Genomic DNA, 17,895 nt, shown 5'->3' with positions numbered 1-17,895 from the left:
GTCTTTGTCTGGTGTTAACATCATTTTGTACCTCCATGTTGTGTGCTACATGCGTCTCCTGTTTGCTTTGTATTCCCTGGTATTTAGTTCATTAATAATTGTAAAGTTCCTCGCTCCAACACAGTAGCACCGTGACAGTAACATTAGTCAATGGATTACATAAATAAACAATAATCAATACATTTGTTACAATATTTATTATTTCTTGTTAACATTAGTAAATAAAATTACAAATTTTAATTTGTTTGTTTTATAATATTAACATATAAAGCTTTGATTTGAATAGTAAATACTGATATTAACATCAAGATTATTAAATGCTTTAGAAGCAGAAGTATGTATAATAGTTTGTTAAGTAATGTAGCTAGCTAATGTTAACAAAATGAATATTATTGAACATTTTTAAATTCAAAATCAGTGCAACTTAAATGCGATATAACATGATAAAAATTAAATAAATAAAATTAAATAATAAATTATTAAATAATAATTAAATAATAATAAAATTTAGCATCTCTTTAAAGACAATTAGACTGAAAATAATTAAAGCCGTGCCACAGTGAAAAAAACAATTCTTTGGGGGAAAAGCTTCTTCTTTTTCTCTTGCTGCTCTGTGATGAACATGTTGACAGGTTTTGTGAGAGGCGCCTATGAACTGTGGTGCATGATAAGTCATTTCAGCTACTGAACATCAAGAGGACATTCTGACCTGTTATCCTCCAAGACATAAACATGACTGCCTTTCCCTCCCATCTCTCCTTCTCTCTAACTCACATCAGCCTTCTGTCTTAAGCTGATTTAGCTTACTAACAGCCAGTCTCACTTGTATCAAAATCTGTCCAGCAACAAACTGCAGCAACAAAGGACAATTTATGTTATTAGATCTGCCCGCATGGGAGACACTACCTAAAGATTCTCTGAAACAATATACATGCATAGATCATCTGACATTGTTCCCTCACAAATTCCTTTAGGAGTGACTTCATTTACTGTAAGTTGATTTGGATGAAGTGTAAACTACATCAAATATTTAATTCATTGACTATATTACCCAATAATACATTGTATACACTGTAAACAGTCCAATAAATGTCATTGCTGTAATGAAATTCAATTGTAGTAAATCCTGCTGTTGAGGCAAATTACAATTCCCACTGCGCACCCGCTGACTAGGGAATTAAAATCAAACCCGCCACAGTGTCTAGTGGCATCTGACTGTGTGGGCCTGTAAATGACACACACACACACACCCTTGTACACCTGCCTTTGTAGCTGTCATCAGTTACTGTGACATGCAATCACAGTGTTTCTAGAATGATTTTCTACGAGCTTTCAATCAATCCTCATATGTGTTACCCTGTACTCAAAACACATGTTTCTACTTGCCTTTCCCACTTTCCCCCCTTTTTTCATCGTTTCCTCATTTTCAGTAATTTTCTTAGTGTTTTTGAGCTGAGACTTATTATTAAATTTGCAGATGATTCTGTGATTATGTCTGTCCTCACTGAGTCAGATGGGAGTCATGGTGCAGTGCTAGACAGTTTTATTCAGTGGTGTGATGCTTCATTTTTAAACATTAGTGCTTCTAAAACAAAAGAGATGTTCATTGACTTCCGTAAGAAGAACTTTGTACCTTTGCTGCCTGCCGTCATTAAGAGACATCAGGTAGAAGTGTTCAAAGAGTACAAATATTTAGGCTCTGTGTTTGATGATAAATTAAAGTTTGAAGCATTTATAATGTTACAAAAATATTTCAAACAAATGTTTCACAGACATATTAATCAGCAGAAATGGTTATGGACATTGATAATAATAAGAACCATTATTACTAATAACTCAGCATTGATAATACTAAAGACGCAAATCAGTAGATTAGATTTGATATTAAATATTATGATTTCTGAAGGATCATGTGACAATGAAGACTGGAGCAATGATGCTGAAAATTCAGCTTTGCCGTCACAAGAATACATTTTACTTTAAAACATGTTAAAATTGAAAATTGTTCTATAAAATGAATAATATTTAATTATATTTCACAATATTGCTGTTTTTACTCTATTTTGATCAAATAAATGCAACCTTGCTGAACGTAAGAGACTTCTTTCAAAAACTTAATTATTCCAAGCTTTTGATGAAAACTTTATATATATATATATATATATATATATATATATATATATATATATATATATATATATATATATATATATATATATATATATATATATATATACAGTAAAGACCAAAAGTTTGGAAACATTACTATTTTTAATGTTTTTGAAAGAAGTTTCTTCTGCTCATCAAGCCTGCATTTATTTGATCAAAAATACAGAAAAAAATGTCATATTGTGATATATTATTACAATTTAAAAAAATTGAAAATTCAGCTTTGCATCACAGCAATAAATTTTTTTTTTAAAGTATATTCAAATAGAAAACAATTTTTTTTAAGTTGTAATAATATTTCACAATATTACTGTTTTTTATGTATGTTTGATCAAATAAATGCAGGCTTGATGAGCAGAAGAAACTTCTTTCAAAAACATTAAAAATAGTAATGTTTCCAAACTTTTGGTCTGTACTGTATATATGATGCTCACATATTTTTTATCACCACAAAATGCTTAAAAAAATAAACAAAAAAAAAACTAACAAAGAAAAAATAAACAGCAACCACAGATGATATCAGTTTTAAACTGATATCTCAGATTTCTACAAGACTGTTCATGTACTAAAACTGTGCATTTGGTAGCTTGACGTGATTTTACATTTGTATTACCTTAAGTGTGAATGAAACATGGGCCGAGGGAAGAAAGGACGGATCAACTCAAGGTAATGATGTGGATCACTCACACACACACACACACACACACACACACACACACACACACACACACACACACACACACACACACACACACACACACACACACACACACACACAGGCACACACACCCCCACACACACACACACACAAACACACACAAACACACACACACACGCTTCAATTAAACAGACACAAGTGTGGCCCAAGGGGAACCTTTAATGATCACAACCCAGGAAGACTCAATACAAATCAGCTTTGAGAAGAGCAGAGCTTGAGGGTCAGCTTCTGCTGCTCTTAACAGCATTGAATTGTAGGCCCGCCTACAACTTACACACGCAAACAACTCACAACAGAAACGGAGCAAGAGGAAGCCAACGCAGTCAGATAGGTGTGTATCACAAAATCGATATTTGAAAAACTCATACACATTAATCTGTTTAACAAACACAAGCATGATATGTGACACACACAAAGGCACTATATTCAGCAGCATGAATAGATATGCGCACACACAGCCACACATGTCCACCTCAAGTGCCCAGAAACAAAAACTCTTAGAATTACACTGTTCATCTGAAGAGAATACATGCTGAGTGAGCACTCAAAACAATCAATATTTTTACATCTTTTATCAAGGTGCAGCATTCAGAATTTAATAGAATATGTATTTAGATTCCAGTTTAATTCCAGAGTTTTCATTTAATTTAAACTTGACAAAAAGGATGTTAAATAACTGCAATAAAAGTTTAACTAGAAAGGAAAGTTCTCTTACGAGAGTTCTCTCGTACTGCGTCTTAGCTAAGACGCTACGGGAAAAGTCTCTTTTCACGAAATACTGAAGCAAAAAATTATCCTTACTTTTGAATTTTTGTAAAGCGCATTTGCAGCAGCACACAGCCATAGGCGAGACGGCTCGCTCCCTCATTGGCTGCTCTGCGGCAACTGCACAGCCTATCGAGCGCAGGCTGATGCAACATCAGCTTCGCGCCCTTCATGCCACTTCCCGCCAAAACGGGTGTGGCCCAACCCTATAAAAGGAGCTCGAAAAGGCTGACTCACCTGATTTTTGTTCTCTTCAGCAAAGCTCACGCATCGTTGGATCACGAAGGAAGCAAGCGCCGTCTGATAAGCATCTCAGCGGGACGAGCCACTTCTGAAGCTGCTGGCCTTCGCCGCCTTCCACTGCCGTTCCTGCTGCGCTCTCCGGCGCCTATATCCTTTTATATCCTTGTGTGTGTTCGCCCTGCGACGCACACTCGTAAAAGAGCTGCGTCTTTTTAAAGATGCCCTCGTGTGGCTCGTGCAGAGCCCCGCTCAGCGAAGGAGACCGTCACGTCATCTGTGTCTCCTGCCTGGGTGAGGATCATGCAGCGCTCGCGCTCGCTGACGGCGGCTGCCCTCACTGCGAGCTACTGCCGATGGTGACTCTGAGGACTCGCCTGGCATTCTTCTCCGAGCCTGGCAAAGGCTTGGAACACTCCATATTCAGCGCGAACTCGTTCGTCTGTCTCACTAGCATTCTCCGCACTGGATGATGCTAAAAACAGGAACTAACAGTCACTTCCGCCGGTGGAACAGGGCGATAGCGACGCACCTTTGCCCGCCCTCTGCTGGACGGCGGACGAAAGCAGTGTTGCCATCTAAAGCCTGCCGCATGACGTCATCTTTGCTCGCGCGGCTATCTGTCTCGCAGATTTTAGGAGTGCATCGCTACTAAATCCGCTGCACAAGCCATGGGACGAGTTATGGCTTCCGCTACGGTGGCTGAGAGGCATCTAGGGCTGACGCTCTCAGACGTTGCCCGCTTGCCTGCACACAAAAACCGTTGACACGGCTACCCAGATATTTCCCGAAAAAGGTGTAATTTCTGGTGTCCCGGCCACGGCCGATGGTGCTATAAATGTAGTGACGATGCCCACTGCTCGGTGCCCATCTCCACATATAAGCACAGCCCTTCACACAGGGCTCGCGCCCATAAAAGCGACTCAAGTCGATCGCGCGCATTGCATAGTAAACGTGCCCACTCCTCAGTGCCCACAAACACTATGTCACACGCGTCATGTAGTTTCTGTAAAAACGAAACCCGTGCACGTTCGTTCTGCCCAGGCAGACAGTGAGTCTAAAGCAGTAAATGTGCACGCTTACAGCCCACAATTACTCACAGACAGCACGAGTCCCACGGGACCCGCTCAGCCCTCCCTCACTCGGTTAAGCACCGTGGGGGGGTCGAGGACGAGCGATCTGCCCGCTGTGATCAGCGCGCTCCCCGCCTCAAATGTCACAGGCTTAATGCCCATGTTAGAGCACATCGAAGCGCTGCCGTTGCCCAGCCAACAGAGCGCGCTTCCCATCCAACCCCTAGCCATTCTTGCAGACGCATGGTCAGCGCTTCCAGGGGTTTCGGATTGGGTGCTAGACATTATAAAGGGAGGCTACTGGCTACAGTTTTTTTTTCGACGCCCTCCGCGCTTTTTAGTGCGCGTCGAAACTTCGGTCAAAACAGAAGTAGCACACCTACTTCGAGCCGAAATATCGAAACTGTTGAGCAGAGGGCCTGTGGAGCCTGTATCTCAAGCTCAAAGCGAGGGGGGGCTGTACAGCAGATACTTTCTAGTGCCCAAGAAAGACGGGGGTCTCAGACCCATACTGGATCTAAGACAGCTAAACAAAGCATTGGCGAAACGCAGTTTCAAAATGCTTACAACCAGGAAACTCCTCGCGCATATTCGCAGAGGAGACTGGTTCATGTCAATAGATCTGAAGGACGCGTATTTTCAAATACAGATAGCGTCACGTCACAGGCGATGCTTGAGATTCGCCTTCGAGGGCCAGGCATACCAGTTTACAGTCCTGCCGTTCGGCTTGTTCGTGGCTCCTCGTACGTTTACGAGGTGCATGGACGCAGCGCTTGCTCCTCTCAGACTCAGAGGCATGCGAGCGCTGAACTATTTAAATGACTGGCTGATTCTGGCTCAATCTGGCTCAATCAGCTGCGTTACAGCCCTGAAACCCTGGACAGTGAACGACTGGTACCAATCAGGTGTAAGCCTGGGGACTTCCTTGAAAGTGAAGATAGTGTCGACGGACGCCTCCACTTCGGGATGGGGAGCGCTGCTTGAGGGCAGACCGTCCTTTGGCCTGTGGTCAGAACGGGAAAAGCCCCAACATATCAACTGTCTGGAAATGCTGGCAGTGGAGAACGCGCTGACGTGCTTTTGTCCCCGAATCAAGGGACACCACGTCTTAGTCCGTTCGGACAACATGTCTGTGGTGTCCTACATAAATCGCCAGGGCGGTCTCGGGTCCCGAAACCTGTACAGGTTGGCGGAACGCCTCCTGGTTTGGGCAGTTCATGTGCCTGGGCTACAGAATCTGGGTCCAGACAGGCTGTCCAGAAACAACATTCCGACAGGCGAATGGTCTCTACACCCGCAAACAGTCCGGCTGTTGTGGGAGAGATTTGGCAGGGCGGAGGTGGACCTCTTCGCGTCCAACGAAAACGTTCACTGCCCCGCGTTCTTTTCCAAGAACGAAAGTGCGCTGTCACGGAGATGCCCGTGCTGCCCGCTTTATGCTTTTCCCCCCATCTCCCTCCTTCCGCAGGTGATAGAATGGGTGAGAGAAACGGGATGTTCAATACTGCTTGTAGCACCATTTTGGAAGAACCAACCATGGTTCCCAGATTTGATGCAGTTAGCAGACACTGCCCCGTGGCCAGTGCCGTTGAGGAGGGATCTCCTCTCGCAGGCCGGGGGCTCGATTTGGCACCCTCAACCGGAGTTGTGGTCCCTCCATGTGTGGGCGCTCAACAGTTACCCGCTGATCTCTCAGTGGGAGTGCTAAATACCATCACTCAGGCTAGAGCTCCGTCGACACGACGGCTGTACGCCTCGAAGTGGTCGGTGTTCTCCAGCTGGTGCACAGCTCTGGGATGTTCACCCCTTAGTTGTGAGGCGACGGAGGTTCTCTCCTTCCTACAGGAGCTGTTGGATAAGGGCAGAGCCCCATCCACGTTCAAAGTTTGTGGCAGCTATCGCAGCGTTTTCTGAGACAGCGTTCGGTCAGTCAATGGGAAGGAACGATTTGGTCATCCGCTTCCTTAGAGGAGCTAGGAGGCTGAATCCTCCCAGACCTCCGTCAGTCCCTGTATGGGACCTCGCGACGGTTTTGGAGGCCATGAAGGGTTCCCCTTTCGAGCCTATCCAAACGATTATCCTCCAGCATCTGTCGTTCAAGACAGTGTTCTTGTTGGCTCTCGCTTCAGTGAAGCGTGTGGGTGACCTGCACGCGCTCTCGGTGAGCCAGTCGTGCTTGGAGTTTTGGGCCTAATGACTCAAGGGTCATACTCAAACCTAGGCACAGTTATGTGCCGAAATCCCTGAACACGCCGTTTCGGGCTCAGGTTATTGCCCTGTCTGCCCTGTCGGTGTCAGGAGAGGATGGAGACTCGAGTCTTCTTTGCCCTGTTAGGGCTTTAAGAGCTTATGTGTCTCGCTCTGCTGTCTTTAGACTGTCTCGAGTCTTCTTTGCCCTGTTAGGGCTTTAAGAGCTTATGTGTCTCGCTCCGCTGTCTTTAGACAGACTGAGCAGCTGTTTGTCTCGTTCAGTGGACGTTCCAAAGGAATGGCTGTTTCGAGACAGAGTCTATCCAGATGGATAGTTGACGCCATAGCGTTAGCTTACGCTTCCAGGGGCCTTCAGTGCCCACTCGTCGTAGCACACTCCACAAGAGGCGTCGTCTCCCTGATTGGAACTCTGAGATCGCGTGCGTTATGCGCTGCCGACTGTTATATGGGCAATATTGCGTAAGACCCGCATTGCCACATTGGTCAGGCCTTGCCTCGACTGTGTGATGTCATATTGCCGCATCTACGGATGCTGCTAGATATGGGATGGAGGGCCCCCCCCCCCTCCTGTCCTGGACTCTCTGTGAGTCCCTCGGGTGACTGTGCACTGTAAATCCTGGGCGTTGCTTCCAGGTTTATTGGTGTGTGATCCCTGCGCGTACGGCGCTTTGCATGGGGTTCCCGTATGCGTCTTAGCTAAGACGCAGTACGAGAGAACTCTCGTAAGAGAACGTACTCGGTTACTAACGTAACCTTGGTTCTCTCTAGAAGAGGGAACGAGTACTGCGTTCTCTGCCGTGCGTACGATTCACTCTGGTTCGCTTTGGCGATGAAATAAATCAGGTGAGTCAGCCTTTTCGAGCTCCTTTTATACGGTTGGGCCACACCCGTTTCGGCGAGAGGTGGCATGAAGGGCGCGAAGCGCCCTTATTGGTCTGATGTTGCATCAGCCTTCACTCGATAGGCTGTGCAGTTGCCGCAGAGCAGCCAATGAGCGAGCGAGCCGTCTCGCCTATGGCTGTGTGCTGCTGCAAATGCGCTTTACAAAAATTCAAAATTAAGGATAATTTTTTTCTTCAGTATTTCGTGAAAAGAGACTTTTCCCGTAGCGTCTTAGCTAAGATGCAGTACTCGTTCCCTCTTCTAGAGAGAACCGAGGTTACGTTAGTAACCGAGTACGTTTGTATTATGAATTGACAAAGCCTTGTTTGAAATGTCAAAAAGTCTTTAAGTTTGGAGATTTTATAGCCATGCATTACAGACAAATGTGGTTTCATTAACAAAGTTCGGGAGGAGCACGATCAGATAATCATCCAATTTGGCACAGGTGCATCTCGTTTAGCTAATCATCTTAACTAGCACACAAGCGTATATATATCCAGTCTTCCTACCTCCTGTCCCACGACAGTTTTTCGGCATCCCTCCTCCACCCCAACTCCTCACTTCTAATCTATTTATCCCAAATTAGGGATAGGGGGAGTTATTTGGGTTCGGGCTATGCTCCGGGCCCAGACCCCTCCCCCAGGACAGCACGCCAAAATATGCCTACTATTCGCCTTCAGATTAGATGTAAGGGTGAACTTGTGAAACACCTATATCTGTTTGAAACAGGATCTGAAACATATAAAGAGGGACAGGAAAATCAGATACTTTTTTGTTAATTGGTCAAATAAAATCACTAAATCAACCTCAACACATTATACTGTATATATTATACGGTAAAAACAGATGATAGTTATTTCCTTTTCCCAATCCTGCGACTTATCACTTGAAATTAAATACCAGCTGTCACTCAGTCGACATTAAAAGCAATACTTAATGTCATCAATGTTTACATATGAATTAACCTTTGCAATCTCATATCTGGGTTCTTATTATATCTAAAGTCTGTTATTTAGCTCCAGCAACTTAATACTGCAGACATGTGACAACCACTACTCAATCACTGGAATATCAGCATATGCCATGAATGAGTTCAACTATTTTTTTTTTCATTGGTAGACTAATTTCACTTCAAGCTGAGCAAATATGTCACATGCTAACCTCATTAGCATAATTCATTTTCTAATGTTAAATAAAAATATGTCCCTTTGCTTCACTGTTAAAAAAATATTAATAAAATGTCAAGAGCAGCATTTCACTTGGGACCTCTGATAGGTCAGAGAAGAGCATCAATCATCTCGACCACTGACTAACCATATATTTTTTTTTATCAGATTTAGTATTTAGAATAAAAAAAATGGATTAAATATTATTGGTACAAAAGTTCAAACTGGCAATATGTTATTCATGTAAATGCTATAATTTGCATTTATTCATTCAGCAGATGCTCTTAACCAAAGAGATTTACAAATGAGGCACAGAATGCTCTTTTTCATTTTTGTAGCTTTTAAAATTAGTTAATTCAATAGCAAACCATGTAATAATATGTTTAATTTTTATAGCATCTTTCAAGAACCCAAGGACATGTTACACAATAATATAAGCGGCAAACAAAATACACCAGACAGTCAAGAACCCAAGGACATTTAACAAAATAATACAAACCATTAGCAAAAAAAAAAAAAAAAAGTCAGAGGGCACATTCAGACAAACAAGTATTGACAACAAAGATCTACAGTTAAACATCAAGGGGACACGCAATCATATGATGAATAAACACCAATTACATCAAGAAGGTGGTCATATGTCATACGAACAGAAGTTGAGCAATAGAGAAGCAGAGAGGTAAATAATTTATTTAGAGAACAGAGTGAATAGATGAGTTTTATGTTGAGACTTATAAGTCTGGAGAGAGGAGGCAGCACCAATGTCATGGGGCAGCTGATTCCATCAAGATACATGTTTGAAATGGAATTTGCTTTTTACAGTCATCATATTATGTAGGAAACACACATTACCAAACCAAACTGACATAAAGTCCATAAATCCTATGTGTTAGTACATCTCAAGTAAATATGACACTGTTATGTGATTTTGTGCCTATTCAAACAGTATAGCCTAATTATTATATGAACCTGCATTAATATACAGTAATGCCATTTACCATAGCAACAAAATTCTGGTTCTCTTGACAAAATGCCCTTACAGTCTGAATGAACTTGTATTGTAGTTAATCTTTTCAGATCAAGGTGAGTTAAAGTAATTTTAGCAGCCTCTGCCATATGGCACTATTTTAAAAATTATTTGTAGACTACTATATTAAAATGAGAACAGATGCAAATTCAATATTTTATATCTTAATAATGAAGGACAATTTATTCAAATGGAAGGTAAATCACATTTGGTGGAAATATGCACATCGTGACTGATACCCAGCCTGTTGAAAATATGCTGAAATCTTTGGGGGGGGGGGGGGGGGGGGGGGAACTAGCCTAAATTATTGATTATCTGTTTTGAGATTAGTAGACTAAAATGTAACACTTACTGGCTACTTGTCCAATCAATCTCAAAGCTAATAAAATGTTTAAAAGCAAAGTTCGAGAAACATTGTGAGGAAAGCAGCTATATAAGCCTATTGACTGACAGGTTTTCGCATTATTTAAAGCCACAATCACATTGTTACAACAGTGACACCCAGCGAGCAAAGATGCCGTAAACCATAGTTTCTTCAGTTCACTGTCCTTTTCCAAATCTTCAAAACGTTATTCTTGAAAACGCCTAGTGCTATAAATGTACTTCCTTTCAGAATACATGACATGTAATGCCCATCGCATACTTGCCCAAGTTACCGCTCTTGCTGTCTGACGCGTAAAGAAGAAATGTTTAAAAATGCATAAAATCTCGCTCTGATCTGATTTAAAATGTTCACTGTGACTGAGAACGGCGCTGAACGGTAGTAGAGTACTTCAGCAGTCGGTAGTTCTCTCCAGGGGCGGGGCGGCGCTCCATCAGTTTAATGCTCTCAGCACGTGGATAGTTGAGTCCCGGCGGTGTTTCGCTCGGGTGGATGCTGAGAGAGACGCCCGCGAGAGGACGAGCAGCTCGCACGGATGTAAGAGGAGGTGATGCTTACTTCAAACTCACCACGGGATGGGTCTCTTTTTCAAAGACGCAACCAAATGAGCCGTAAGAGGAATTGTGCGGACAAGAAAAAGACGCGAACGGGATTAAAATAAGAACACAAGGTAAGAAGAAACATAGAGGAACCTGCAAATAACTTATAGTGAAATTAGAGAGAGAGAGAGTATTCGCGAATACGCGCGTGGACGACTTATTGGACAGCAGAGCCTTTTCTAAATCAATATGCATAACCTAAGCTTTGCAAGCGAAGTGGACACTTACATTGACATTGGTTTAACATCCTCTGGGAATTCTACTAGTCGCTATTCTCCGGCCACCATTATAGGGCTCGCGGGGCTGGTGAGCTTTCTCATCTTGTTTACAATAGTGGGGAATGTGCTGGTCGTTATCGCCGTTTTAACGAGCCGAGCGCTCCAGCCAGCACAAAACCTTTTTCTCGTGTCTCTGGCCAGTGCGGACATTCTGGTGGCCACCCTGATAATCCCTTTCTCTCTGGCCAATGAATTAATGGGCTACTGGTTTTTTGGGAAAGTTTGGTGTGATATTTATCTTGCACTAGATGTTCTTTTCTGCACATCTTCTATTGTTCACCTGTGTGCTATAAGTCTGGACAGGTACTGGTCTGTAACGCAGGCGGTCGAGTATAACTTGAAGAGGACACCTCGCAGGGTAAAGGGCATGATTGTGGTGGTATGGTTGATTGCGGCTGTAATCTCCTTCCCACCGCTCATCTCCATGGACCGGAATAACGAGGGTGACAGCAGCGAACCACAATGCCAGCTGAACAACCACACGTGGTACATCCTGTATTCCAGCATCGGGTCGTTCTTTGCCCCGTGTGTCATCATGATCCTTGTTTACATCCGAATCTACCAGGTGGCTAAGAAGAGAACCCGAAATATGTCTGAAAAGCACCGTGATCCAGACGGCGGGTCAGGAACGCCACAGCTGGAGAACGGCTTGAGCCGTGAGGATTCTAGGCGGGAAAACGGGCACTGTGCCTCACCGCCACCAGGGGAACGCAAACCAGCCGAGGATGACCCAGATGCCGAGCTGGAGGACAGCAGCTCGTCTGATGAGAAGGCCAAAAGGACGCAAAACGAGATGGCACCCTCGAGAAAAGACCGCCGGCCCAGCCGCAAGAACAGCTCCAGCTCCAAGCATTCCAGCCGGAAGTCCCGAGCCAGCAGCAAGACCCTGGACTTGTTTTCCTCCCGCAGAAAAAGGAGGAACACCATTTCGAGAAAAAAAATTTCCCAGGCACGAGAGAAGCGGTTCACCTTTGTGCTGGCCGTGGTCATGGGGGTGTTCGTGGTCTGCTGGTTTCCGTTCTTCTTTAGCTACAGCCTGTATGGGATCTGCCGGGAGCCCTGTGCCATCCATGACACCCTTTTCAAGTTTTTCTTCTGGATCGGTTACTGCAACAGCTCCCTCAATCCCGTCATCTACACCATCTTCAACCAGGACTTCCGGCGAGCTTTTCAGAAGATCCTGTGCAAGTCCTGGAAGAGGTCTTTTTAGAGAACATTGGCAGCTAGTTTGCTGCATCCAGTGCCATGAACAGGTGGTTGACAAGGAAAAGACGTTTTCAAAAACACCACTGCCCCTCTCTTTTTGCATTGACAATCTGTACACAACAATGAGATTGATATTTTTTCTTAATTCATTGTGTAATGCTCTTTATGAGCCTCTGAGGACAACAGATGCTGGTCACATAGGTGGTACCAAAAGCTAAATATGCTTAAAAAAAAACGCCTGAATTGGGAAGCACTGCACTGCATTAGAGGAAACAGGCTTATCTTTATTATGGCTGCTGGCACTCTGAAGTTATCAAGAGATATTTTTATGATGAGTTTGCACATATGGCTTGTGTCATTGTGACTAGAGAGCTATGTAACATGAAAGGCAGTCTCCTTTTATATGGTAACAAAAAAAAGACTAACAAGAGAAGTGAATTACCAAAATGTGTGCTGTTTCTTTCCAGCGGAGAGATACAAAACGGACCCTGTTAGAGAGTATGAGAAGGTTGTCACCGGATGACAGATGGAAGAAGAGTGTTGTCCTGATGTGCATGGGTATTGCATCCTAAGGGTGCAAAGCCCTTACTGATCAGCGCTATATTACAAACTGTTATAACTGTCCTTCAGTGAAATTAATCACTGTACTGCTGCTCTCTAACATGCCATAAAAAGTATACAGAAGAGTTGTTTACTGGACTAGACTTAAGAGAAACTGTAAGTGGTGTTACGGTGAGGATGATAAATAATGATACATTTATTTATCTACAGGATTTATTTATCAGATAATGAACTATTTATGCTTTGTGGCTATGCTTGTAAAGTGTATCCCATTTGTTCAAAATACCATAGTGATATAATGCAAATATAATATATATATAAGGCTGTTTTAACTTTTTAATAGCAAAACAACTTTTTTTTTGGTTGTTTTTGTATATTATGAAACATCTGTCTTTATGGATGTTGGGCTTCTCTCCCTTTTTATTCCATATAATTGTGATACCTCCAAAATGACTGACAGGTCACTACAAGCACAGCTGATGATCAAACAGAAAATGAACAAATAAATGGATTGTACTTCTCTTGGATTCGCCTTTTACTGTGAACCGAGTGTAGACTTTATATTTTACTCTTCATGTCTGTAAAGTGGGCTTATCATAATTAGAAATGACTGTGATTAAATATTGTTTTGAGGTTTTGTCATTTTGCAGGTACAATACTCCATTCAGCTCAGAACATAACAAAATAAAGGGAGAATCTGAACTAATTGAATGTAATTGTCCCAGACTGTTTGCAACAGTTGGAATGATGTTCACATTGATGCTTCAACGTGACTCAAATGATTACGCAGTGCTGCACAGTATTGTTAGTTCAACATTCTGGCACACATAGTTAAACACTATTAACCACCATAGAGAGGAAAATACCGAAAACAAAAGAACAGATCTTCAATTTAGTGGATATCATAAGAAATATAATTGTAAGAAAAAGACAAATTTAGATACTGTAACTTTGTCAAATATGTGGTCCTAAACAAGAGAATGCATGCAGGGCAATTCAGAAATCATTATTGAGAAAAATATCATTTTATATATTGTATACAGATGATTTTTCAAATAGACACATAATAAATATATTCTTGGGGTCACAGCTTTCAGTTCACATCGTCTCTGCTTGTAAAATTCAAATAGATCAGGAGCAGCTGCTGACTTTCTCTGATCACAGGGCTTGTAAGGATTGTTTTTATCTACATTAGGTTACGTAAGCCCTTATGGATGATGACTGTTTAGTGGCATTGGGTGCACTTTTGAATTGTTTATACTCAAACTATTTTCTAACTCCATAATGTACCACATCCCTATCTTAATGTTCAAAGGTTTTCAAATATTATGTTTGTGTTTTCAGCAAAATAGCAATATTCTGAGATTGTAAACAAATCAATTCCATTCTAAAGTGTGACTGAGAATCTAAAGCCGATTCTAAAGCAAAATAAAACACTGATTTTCAGAGAGCTGGTTCAGAACTGAAGAGTATAAATTGAGTTTCTTTTCAAATCATTCAAAGGTTCTTGTAAAAGGGAAATGAACAAGGAATCTGTCTTCACCCACACTGATTCCATGAGATATTTAACACCATTGTTCGCCCCAGAGTCCAAGACAGATAAAGGCTGAGAAACTTCACTGTCAGTCAGAGAATAAGTAGTGCAACTGAAGCAGTCTCCTCGCGAATTTTCTTTTTTTTTTTTGATCCTGCTGGATGATGGGTTCTACCTGGACCAGAACTATGAGGAAAATAAATTGAGTTTGACATACTCAAAATCTTAAAAATTCACTCATTATTCACCCCACTGGAAGGACGTCTTGGTGATAGAACTGTCAAGTTTTATATTTTATAATTGTTAAATTTTTTTCTTTATGATTTTTTTCTTTTCTTTTTTTTGAAAGTGGAGGAGATAAAATGATTCCCTAACCAATGCTGGGTGATTTGTTTCACCATCATACTGAACGGATTACATTACACTGAAGCTTTCATGAAAATACTTGTAATTGATTCAAAATCGTTATGTCATGTTCCACCACAAACCCTTACTAACGCATTCAGTGTCAAAAGCTTTGCTTAATGTTATGTAGCTGAGATTAGTTTAGACAGAGAACAACACATCTTCAGGCTTTTCTGAACATTATTCATTATTAATCTATTGATCTTCTACTAGGCTCTGATTGTTTTGTCAAAATCAAAAGAAAGGAGAGATGAGGAGAGGAGAGGTTAATAAATAATTGTGCCTTCTGTGCTGTGTTACTGTTACAAGGTTCAGAGGGGGAAGCCTTTGACCAATGTAAATGATTTGATTCTGCTTTTACCAGTGGCTGTGCTGGGAATGAGTACATGAAGCTCAAAACATTTCTGCTTTCTTGCCTGTCAATTAGAACTGCCATATGTCAAAGAATCTAAAATGATTAACTCTATATAGACTTTATTTTGCTCTGTGGTGAATTCAGTAGCATCCTTTTTCATTATTCAATAAAACTACTCTGATGGCGTATTGCATTTCTTCATCTGAGATTGAACAATCTAGCTTGTGTTGGTTTTGTCTAGCTGATGCTTTTGTCTGAGCAATTCATCTGCCTATTTGCACTTAGTGGAAACAAGGTGCTAATTGTATTTATTTACACTTGATGCAAACACTTTTTTACACAACATAAATGACACATTATTTCTTTTAAACCTGACTGCATCTTTTTTTATCAATGATTTACTAGTCATTATTTATAGTTTATTATTTAGGTTATATTGCAAGCCTCCCATTTCTACTATTCATTATCTCTAAAGTCTTAACCTTAGCCGACCCTAACAGTGTCTATTGCTGCTCATTTTGCAAGGTTCAATTTGCTGTTAGTTCAGAGATACGTACGTATCTTCATGCCAGGTTAAGTAAAGGATGCTTGAGTATTTATGGCCTTTTGTCTTGAATGGCTCTTTGACCTCACTGAATAACAGACCGCTCTCTTCTACTGTCGATTCACTGTTTCCAATAATATGCTTTAGTGATGTAGTGATCCTATTTAGCACTTAATAATGTTCACAAATGCCTGATAATCACAGTGTGATAATAGAAATTCCTATGTTGGTATTTTATTAAACAGTTAGAAATTAGCACTTCAGTCAACAAAACAATAGGAGCATTAATTTAGCATTAACATTGAGCTTTTCAAACAGTAGAGCTGTCATAAGCAATGCCAAGGTCATGGGTTTGATTTCCAGAGAATGCATGACAAAAATGTATAGCTTGAATGCAATGATGTTTTGGATAAACTTGTCCACCACATTACCATTTCGAAATCAAATCGGTAATGACATCATGTCAGCTGCAGAACTTTACTTGGGAATCAAACCAAGCCAAGTGAACCTAGTCTGGTTGTTGCTATAGAGACTAGTGTGATGAATTGATTTGTCACCAAACCTGACTGATTCATGGGATTTAAAAAGAATGCAAAAGCCTAAATATCCTGTGACTCATGGCATGAGATTTTCAAAGACTAGTCTCTCTAAAATGAGCCATCATTACAGACTGTTAAGAACCCATACACAGCAACTGAATTTCATATATGCTCTGAATTTCAACAGACCATAAATATGTTGATTCAGAGAGCAGTTTATAATCAATAATGAGCAAAACAGATTGAAGAAAATTTATTTTTTACATAAAAAAAAGAAAAAGAAAGAAAAAATGAGTTCTTGCCTGAGGTGTTCTGTGTATTCCTTAGTGTTTTTCAGTTTCTAGGTGGTTACATGCTTCTACAGTATACAATATTCTGGTTCCGGTCTACGATTTTTTTTATGTGAAGTATGAATGCTTATGCTCACAAAGGCATTGCATTTTATTTTGATGACAAGTACAATAAAAACAGTATAATAATATTTTGAAATGTTATTTTGTGTTGTTTAAATTTTTATATATTTATTTATATATATATATATATATATATATATATATATATATATATATTTAAATCGATTTTTTTTTCTGTGATGGCAAAGCTGAAATTCAGCAGTCTAATATGCTAATTTGATGCACAAGTAACATGTTTATTATTAGTTTGTTAGTATATATATATATATATATATATATATATAAACACACACACATCATGATTCATTAAAAAAAGCTATTTTCAGTCCAGATATTACCATGAACACATCAGAGCATCAGCGATTAAAGGGGAAAAAAATCTGAAACAGTTTTCATACTATGTGACCCTCAAAGGCTCAGCAGACATAATAACAGACTACTTACATTATTATTATTATTATTATTATTATTATTAATATAATTTTTTTTTTTTTTTACCACAGGTGCAAAAGTGTATTTTCTCTTAAAGCATTATACAGAAAAGAATGTAGGAACCCTTTGTAAAAGGAATGGCAGTATCTAGAGCTTAGCACAGAGATGTATGATCCTACAGCTCTAGAATCTTGCGTGTGTGAACTGATGCCCCCTGCGTACACAAGTATATTTGAAAGTGTATATGCAATGTGAGAAATATAAAACATAGATGATCCCACCTGCCATCCTGAGTTAAGCTTCAACACCTGATGGAATTTTCAATTCTACATGAATACTTGATTAGCTAAATTGGAATTAAACTCTGCAGGAGGGGAGTCTGTTAAGAAAATTTGC

At 40.7% G+C, this 17,895-nt stretch overlaps 1 protein-coding gene and 1 long non-coding RNA gene across 2 annotated transcripts in view; one reads left to right on the top strand and one right to left on the bottom strand.

The window, feature by feature from the left end:
* Positions 1-17,895, bottom strand: part of LOC132143818 (uncharacterized) — a 42,116-nt gene that overhangs the window by 3,817 nt on the left and 20,404 nt on the right. Inside the window, exon 2 of the long non-coding RNA XR_009434285.1 lies at positions 17,781-17,878. This is a non-coding gene — a long non-coding RNA (uncharacterized LOC132143818). The remainder of the gene's footprint in view (positions 1-17,780; positions 17,879-17,895) is intronic.
* On the top strand, positions 11,370-12,935 carry adra2c (adrenoceptor alpha 2C). The gene has a single exon (XM_059554372.1). It carries the CDS (start codon positions 11,422-11,424, stop codon positions 12,718-12,720), a length of 1,299 nt encoding a protein of 432 aa, XP_059410355.1. The 5' UTR covers positions 11,370-11,421; the 3' UTR covers positions 12,721-12,935.

Source organism: Carassius carassius, chromosome 7 (assembly GCF_963082965.1).
Source record: "Carassius carassius chromosome 7, fCarCar2.1, whole genome shotgun sequence".
Classification (NCBI taxonomy): domain Eukaryota; kingdom Metazoa; phylum Chordata; class Actinopteri; order Cypriniformes; family Cyprinidae; genus Carassius; species Carassius carassius.
This window is presented reverse-complemented; position numbering and strand designations above follow the sequence as displayed.